The sequence below is a fragment of the Dipodomys ordii genome, unplaced genomic scaffold (genome assembly GCF_000151885.1).
Source record: "Dipodomys ordii isolate 6190 unplaced genomic scaffold, Dord_2.0 Scaffold23, whole genome shotgun sequence".
In the NCBI taxonomy this organism is placed as follows: domain Eukaryota; kingdom Metazoa; phylum Chordata; class Mammalia; order Rodentia; family Heteromyidae; genus Dipodomys; species Dipodomys ordii.
Window position 1 is genome coordinate 7,880,483 of NW_012267239.1, and position 7,732 is coordinate 7,888,214.

General features: G+C 45.6%; 1 protein-coding gene across 1 annotated transcript; it reads right to left on the bottom strand.

Moving 5' to 3' along the window:
• Nucleotides 1-5,067: 5,067 nt before the first annotated feature.
• Nucleotides 5,068-6,860, bottom strand: LOC105984211 (cytochrome c oxidase subunit 6A1, mitochondrial). Its single transcript, XM_013014317.1, has 2 exons — nt 6,584-6,860; nt 5,068-5,353 (listed from the first exon to the last, which is right to left on the bottom strand). Exons 1-2 carry the CDS (start codon nt 6,827-6,829, stop codon nt 5,270-5,272), a joined length of 330 nt encoding a protein of 109 aa, XP_012869771.1. The 5' UTR covers nt 6,830-6,860; the 3' UTR covers nt 5,068-5,269.
• Nucleotides 6,861-7,732: the final 872 nt, after the last annotated feature.

A 7,732-nucleotide genomic window follows, 5' to 3' on the forward strand; every position in this document is an offset into this window, starting at 1 on the left:
TACCAGCAGTGTGTTCAGGTGAGCGGCGACGCGAGCCTTCCCGTCCTCCCCAAGGCCCCACCCACGCCAGAGTCGGACGGACGGAGGCCGGAGCCTCCTTGCCATCACCCGCGAGGCTTTCCAGCCCGGCCTGGTTTTCGGTTTGTCCAACTTGACCGCCCGTGCGCGCGCGCGCTTGTGTGCGGCTTTAGCCCCCGTCCTCGAGCTGCTGCTCGCCTCGCGCACGCCTAGCGCCTCCACTTCCGGCTTTTTGCTGGTTAGTTGGAGGTAGGAAGCGCGCGGCTTGTTTTTGAGTAGTGAGGCGGTGAGCCACCGGTGTCTGGAGGACCTTAGCTTGTTTGGGGCACAGGAACAACCTTTGGCTCATTTATTTGGTACTATGCAAAATAGCCATCGTAACTAGTTTTTTTTTACTTGCAAAACTAACACCCTGGGCTGGGATGTAGCTCAGTGGCAAAGCGCTTGCCTAGCAAGCGCAACGTCCTGGGTTCGATCCCCAGTACCAAAAAAGAAAAGACAAAAAAAATACAGTTAAAAAAAAACTAACACCCAAAGATAGGAAGTGATTTCTTCAAGTTCACTAGAATCGGGTGCGGTTGATTTTATTGTCGATGGCACACTTGTCATTATTACTGTGGATTCGGTGGGTGGTGGTGGTTTTGTTTTGTTCGTTTGGGGCATAAACTCAGAGCCTGGACGCTGTCCCTGCTCAAGGATACGCCATGTCATTTTGAGCTACAGAGCCACTTCGTTTTCTAGTGGTTAAAAGGAGGTAAGTTTTCACTTCCTCCCAAGTTGGCTTTGAACCGCATTCTCAGATCTTAGCCTCCTGAGTAGCTAGTATTACAGGCATGAGCCACCAATGCCCTGCCCTGAATTTAATGGGGGGGTAGGGGGACTTATAGAAACCCCTTTAATTTTTATTTTTTATCAGTAAGGATGGTCAAGAATTTAATGTGTAGCCTACAAAATTAACAAAAGAAAAAGGAGAGGTTGGGTTGGGAGGGATGAGTGAGAATGTAGAAACCCTTTTTCGATTTCTAGTCCAACACTCAGTTTGCTCCTGAAAAGTGTCTGTTGCCATCTGATTTACTACTGTGTAATTACATTTCATTTAGAAAGTTTGGACCTCAAGCTTCTCATAGACTTTAATAAAAATGTTTCTTCTCTCATCAGAAAGCAATAAAGGAGAAAGAGATTCCTATTGAAGGATTGGAGTTCATGGGCCATGGCAAAGAAAAGCCTGAAAATTCTTCTTGACCTTGCTTGTCACCTTGAAAATGGATTCCTCATATCAGGAAATTGAGAGGACTTTGGAATTTGTCAGCTTAAGGCTATGAAGTCATTACTATTTAATGAGTTTGGGAGGAAAGTTGCCTCTTCCTCCCATGTGTAAAGATGCTGCTTTGAGATGATTTCTCACTTGCTTTGGCATCTCACAGGAATTCACTGCTAAAGTGAACAATTTCTTGGGATATGGTTGCAATATATGGTCTGGAATCAACTTCAAATATACCTTCTGCGTAAATCATGATAAGCTAGTCAAGGTGATCGGGGCTCCTTGACCTTTTGATTTCTGCTGCAAAGGACATTACATACACAGTATGGGGGTCCTTGTTCATGAAAGTAGTCAGGACCTTTTTGTTTCCTCAGGGAGCTAATGCTCTAAAAAGGGATCCAAGCAAGTTTTGATCAATACTTGGATTTACTTCTATATGACATTTAAGATTGCTGATGGCTTGGGTTAACAAAGAGGAAGACAGCTTTTAACAGCTTAGCAAGAGCTGTCTGATTTAAGATGTGAATGCTGCAATACCACTGAAATGAATACTGTCTCGGTTCACAGCAAATAATTGAATATAATACATGGAATGGCTACAGAAGAACCTAAATTACAAAGATTCGCTGCTAATGGCTTCCATCTGAATTAAGTCAAACTGCATTATAAACAGGAAAAATGCATCTGCTTAAATGTGAGAGATGGGTGCTTTGGTTTATTTTTGTTTGTCTAGCCTACCCTATGTCTATACTCATCAAGATGAAATAAATTCTATTTTTTTTTCTTTTCTTTTTTTTGCCGGTTGTGGGGCCTGAACTCTGGGCCTGGGCGCTGTCCCTCAGCTCTTCAGCTCAAGGTTAGCGCTCTACCACTGGAGCCACAGCACCACTTCCGGCTTTTTCTGCTTATGTGGTGCTGAGGAATCGAACCCAGGGCCTCATGCATGCAAGGCAAGCACTCTACCACTGAGCTGCCTTCCCAGCCCCTGAAATAAATTCTAACATTTAGTTTTTATCATTTGCCCCTGTAACCCAGTGCACTTTATGGTACATCTAGTACCTTGTTACCCCATGTCGCACACATACACCGCAGAGAGCTTGATCTTTTATAACTTAAAAGGTGAAGATTTATCTAAGTGTAGTACAGAGTAGCAGTTAGAAACCTGGTGATGACACACATCTGTGATCCCATGTACTCAGGAGAAAGAGGCAAGAAGATCAAGAATTTAAGGCCAACCTTGGCAAAGTTAGCTAGACCTATCTCAGAAAACAAGGATTGGGGGACACAAAGAGTAAGAGAATTTGCCTAGCAAGCTCAAGGCTTTTGGTCCAATCTTCAGTACTGAAAAAGCAAAAAAAATTGCTAAATGTTTTTGTTTTCCATAATAAGTCTATATGAATTCTCTAAAATTTATGTTCTGGTACCAAAACAATGTGAGAATCAAGTGAGCATTTACATACTTTAGAATGTCATGTAATATCTACAAACTGCCTATCTTAAGGATGTACTAAGAAATACTTGTATTCTCTTAAACCTTACTACAGACTGTCTCATTAAGCTCTGAAAATAAACTATAAGCCAACCATGTTCTTTCATTATAACTCATACTAGGTGTGCCTGATACAAAAACAGTATATGCTGTTACAGAAGTTCACCACTCAGGGCTGGGAAGGTGGCTCAGTGGTAGAGCACTTGCCTTGCATGCTCGAGGCCCTGGGTTCGATTCCTCAGCACCACATAAGAAAAAAGCCGGAAGTGGCGCTGTGGCTAAGTGGTAGAGCGCTAGCCTTGAGCTGAAGGGCTGAGGGACGGCGCCCAGACCCAGAGTTCAGGCCCCATGACCAGACCCTCCAAAAAAAAAAGAAAAAAACCAGAAGTGGTGCTGTGGCTCAAGTGGTAGAGCGCTAGCCTTCAGCTGAAGAGCTGAGGGACAGTGTCCAGGCCCAGAGTTCAGGCCCCATGACCGGGCCCCAAAAAACAAAAAAACAGTAACTTGAGCAACATAGCTATGTCTTGTCTCAAAAATGAGAAACTCTGGCACTGGTGGCTCATTCCCATAATCTGAGGATGTTGAGATCTGAGGGTCATGGTTCAAAGCCAGCCCCAGCAGAAGTCTGTGAGACTCCAACTTAATCAACAAAACCTAGATGTGGAGTTGTGGTTCAAGTGGTAGAGCACCAGATTTGAGCAAAAAAAGACAGCACCCAGACCCCAAAACAGTGGCTCACACTTATTTAGTGCTTATTTTTTCCCAGTCCAGGGGCTTGAACTCAGGGCCTATGCACTGTCCCTGAGCTCCTTTGTTCAAGGTTAGAATTGAATTATGGAACTTCATAATAAGGTGGTCAAGGTGATTAGGGCACTTTACCACTTGAGCCACAACCACTTCCAGCTTTTTCTTTTTATGTGGTACTGAGGAATCAAAGCCAGGGCTTCATGAATGCTAGGCAAGTATTGTAACACTAAGCCACATTCCCAGCAAGGCTCACACTTTTTAGTCCCAGCTACTTAGAAGGCAATCAGGAAGACTCAGATTCCAGGCCAGCCAAAGCAAAACGTTACTGAGACCCCCCCACCTCAAGAAGTTGGAAAGTTGAACATGGTGGCACAAACCTGTCATTTTAAGCCAGGCGCTGGTGGCTCACACCTGTAATCCTAGCTACTCAGGAGCCTGAGATCTGAGAATCGCCATCCTGAGCAGAAAAGTCCATGAGACTCAGATCCAATCCAAAAAGCTGAAAGTGGAGCTGTAGCTCAAGGGGTAAGAGCTCTATCCTTGAGCAAAAATGACCAGGGACGGCACCCAGGCTCTGAATTCAAGCCCTAGGACTGGCACACCAGAAACTTCATTGTAACAATGGAGGCATAAATTGGAGGGTCATGGTCTAAGTCAGCGTAGGCAAAAACACAAAGATCCTATTTGAAAAATAAAGCAAAAAAAAGGAGGGGCTGGAGGGGACACCTGCCTTGCAAAAGCATGAGGCCTTGAGTTCAGCTTCGGTACCACCAAAAACAAAAAACCCTTAACTGTAACTCCAAAGCTCTAACAATTACACACTACTGTTAAAGTCTCAAAAGACTAGCTACTAGTATCTTCTTTCATGGCCACAATCCTCTCAAAAGGAGTATTTTTAATTTGCTTCTGAGAAATTGATTGTTTTCATTGCATTTTGACTTCATCCTGCAGTAAAGGACTCTAATTGCTTCACTTGTTTTAAAGTTTCCTATTTTGATGCTGCATTATGGTCATTTCAGTTTTAATGTTTTTTTTCTAATTTCTAAGTCTATAGGAGTTTTAATTTCAGAAACAAAAGCCCATGTTAAAAGCAAAAATGTGTCTCACTGCCTTCATTTCTCCAAAAGTTTCTTAGTCTGTGTCAACCATTAGGTGACTGAGAGATAAATTTTACCCCATGGCTAAGAACTTGTTTATCTCACTCCAGGAGGATTCCTCACCAATGCTGGTGGGCTGGGGCAGGAAAAAGCTGAGACTTAGGGAAAGCACTTGTACAGAGACTCACAGTTATAAACTATGGCCATTTTGTTCATCATTTGGGGACTTGCCATCCAGTTGGTCTGATACCTCACCTTCACAAGTAACTCCACTGTTACAGGCCCTGACCTGACTCCCTTAGTCTCAGATAGCCCAAGTCAAGAAAGCCGGAGCCTGTTAGGAACAGTAACCTGTGGGCCATACTGGACCTGAAACATTGACACAGCAGCGTAGACCTTCACTGAAGAAACAGGAATACCATTAACGTTAATTTCTCAAGAAAAACACAATCAACTTTCAGCTCAATACCAACCTAAGTTTAAACTATTTATTTAAGCCATCTCCTGCTATAAGCAAAGTGATGGAAAATGGTTTGTCATTTGATACAAGAAGGAAAGTGAGCTTAAGGTCCCATGTACTTTTCTGGTCCACGTGCAGAGGAATGGGCCAAACCAAAGCTGTGGTCCCGGGTGCCTGGGTGATGGTCCAGGTTCTCTTTACTCATCTTCATAGCCAGTGGGAAGAGGATTTGTATGAGGGTTATGGAATAGAGTATGGTTGCCATCTCCCCAGGGAAAGGGCTGTGGAGTGAAGATGTCAATTAGGTAATTCCAGAAAGAGTTCAGGAAAACAACAACAAAAAACGCTGGTATGAACTGCTTACAATAGAGTCACAGATAACAAAAACAAGATGGAAATTAGTCCTTAACTAATATATCCTGTGCTGGGTTTTAGAGGTAAAACCTTCAAATCATTTGTTTAAATGATAGTGATGGGCATAGGGGAGGAGATACTTAATTCAAACAGGTCTCTGAGCTCCCTTCAAACTTGAGCTAGGGCAACTTCTTCCACAAGAACAATATTTATCCTCCCACATAACATGAAGCAGTGTCTGAGACAGTTGGGGTGGGTAGTACTGCCATCTAGTGGGTAGAACCTAAAGATGCTACTAATCCTTCCAAATGGATGGGACACTACGTCCTGCCTCCCTAAGAATTACCCACTCCAAAACTCAGTTTTCCTTCCAGAAAATGGGAGCAAATAAACTAGAAATTGCACAACAGTGCTGAGGCTGAAACACTTCGCTGTTTGATTGCTAATTCTTCTGTGCCAGGGTAGAAGGGAGCTCAAAGATGCCAAAATTGAAATCTAGGTTAAGTTCCTGTAAGGCCAGTCATTACACGAGCTAGATGATACCATAACTAAAGAGCAAGAAGAAGGAATGGGGGATGGAGGGGAGATGAAACTAACTGTGATAGAGGGCTTGCTTGGCATATTAAAATGCCCTTGGTCTAATCCTTAGCATCACAGGGGTGGAGTGGGGCAGCATTAAGTTTATTAACATAAAATTGGAGCCAGATTAGCTAGAGGCTCAAACCTGCAAGATCACTGTTTGAAGCCAACCTGGACCGAAAAGTGTTTAAGACTGCTTTTGGTAAAGGCCCAGCTTTGGTTGGCATTGGTAGGGAAGAAAGGAAGCCAGCTTCATCGAGGAGTTAGAACCAGCCCGAAAGGTAAATCACCTTCAGACCTTGCCACTCTAAAGGGGGTGAGGTGGCAAACCCCTAAATTTTATGCAAGAGACAACTGTTTCTGAACTGTATCAGAAAGCAAGAGGTGGGGATGAAAAACTCTAGGGCGCTGGGTGTTATGACCTTGAAGAGAACTGAGACATGACTCGCCCCCCCCCACCCTCGTCTCAGTTTCCCCCTTCCACAAACATGGTAACCAATACCGGTTCCACTGCTCGCCGGGGCAAACGCAGAAACGGCCCGGGCCGGCCGTCCACGCTCGGGATGCTCGAGCCGTACCTTGGTCCTGATGCGGAGATGGGGGTAGGCGACGAACTCCTGCCTGTCGTGCTCTTCGTGGCGAGATCTCAGGAAGACATTGAGCATGCTCACTCCCACCCCGGGCAGCGCGACGAAGTAGGTGAGGGCCTTCCACATGCGAGCTGAGCCCTCCTCGCCGTGCGCGCCGCTCGACAGGGGCCGCCCGACGTGGGACCGGCCAAGCAGCCGAGAAGCTCGGGACACCAGCACCGCAGCCGCCACCATGTTGGTTCTCGACCGCCGACGCGCCGGAAGCGGAAGGAGGAAAGGGGCTTTGGGGGGCGGGACCACAGCCTAAGGAAGAGGTTCCTATTGGGTGACTGCTTTTCAGTCACAGTAACGGACTTAGCGCTGGGGTTCTTGCGCCCAGGCTCTGAGTTCAAGCCTCAGGATCAGCTCGAGCGAGCCTGTGCTCTGCACCTTCCTTGGGGCCGCGCCTCCCCTTTGTGCGCATGCGCGTGGCGGGTCCTCACCTGGACTCTGGTAAACGCAGAGGAGTGGATAACGATTTCTGTATTTTGTCTTATGCTCCCCTTAGAAATATAAACACTGTGATGCTAAGTTGGCCACCGCAGCATGCTCACCGTCATCGGGAATAGTGGTCTGAAATTGTGCCTGGCATGTAGCAGATGCTTAATAAATTGGATAAGTGGGTGGGTGGCTGGCTGAATCGTGGATGGATGATGGGTGTATGGATAGGTGGGTAGGTGGTTGGATGGACGGATAGGTGGGTGGATGATGGATGGATGGATGGATGATAGATGGGTGTGAGCGTGGATGAGTGGATGGGTAGGCTCAATTCCAGAGTATTTGATGTGAGCAAAGGAGTAGACATTGTCAGAGAAGACCATTTAAACCCCGTGCCCATGGCTAATGCCTGTAATCCTAGCTTCTCAGGAGGCTGAGATCTGAAGATCTCATTTTGGACCCATCCCAGGCAGACAGGAAAGTCTGTGAGACTTTCATCTCTATTTAATCACCAGAAAGACTGAAAGTGGAGCTGTGGCTCAAGTGGTAGAGCACTAACCTTGAGTAAAAGAAGCTCAAGGACAGTGTCTAGGCTCTGAATTCAAGGCCCAGGTCCAGCATACACACAAAAGTCGCTCTGGAATTTTTTTTTTTTTTTTT

Excerpts from the sequence above, each read along its gene's own strand:
- LOC105984211 (XM_013014317.1), bottom strand. The coding sequence starts at position 6,829 with ATGGTGGCGGCTGCGGTGCTGGTGTCCCGAGCTTCTCGGCTGCTTGGC. Across the intron at positions 5,354-6,583 it reads ATCTCCGCATCAGGACCAAG|CCCTTTCCCTGGGGAGATGG; the intron begins GTACGGCTCGAG and ends TTCACTCCACAG.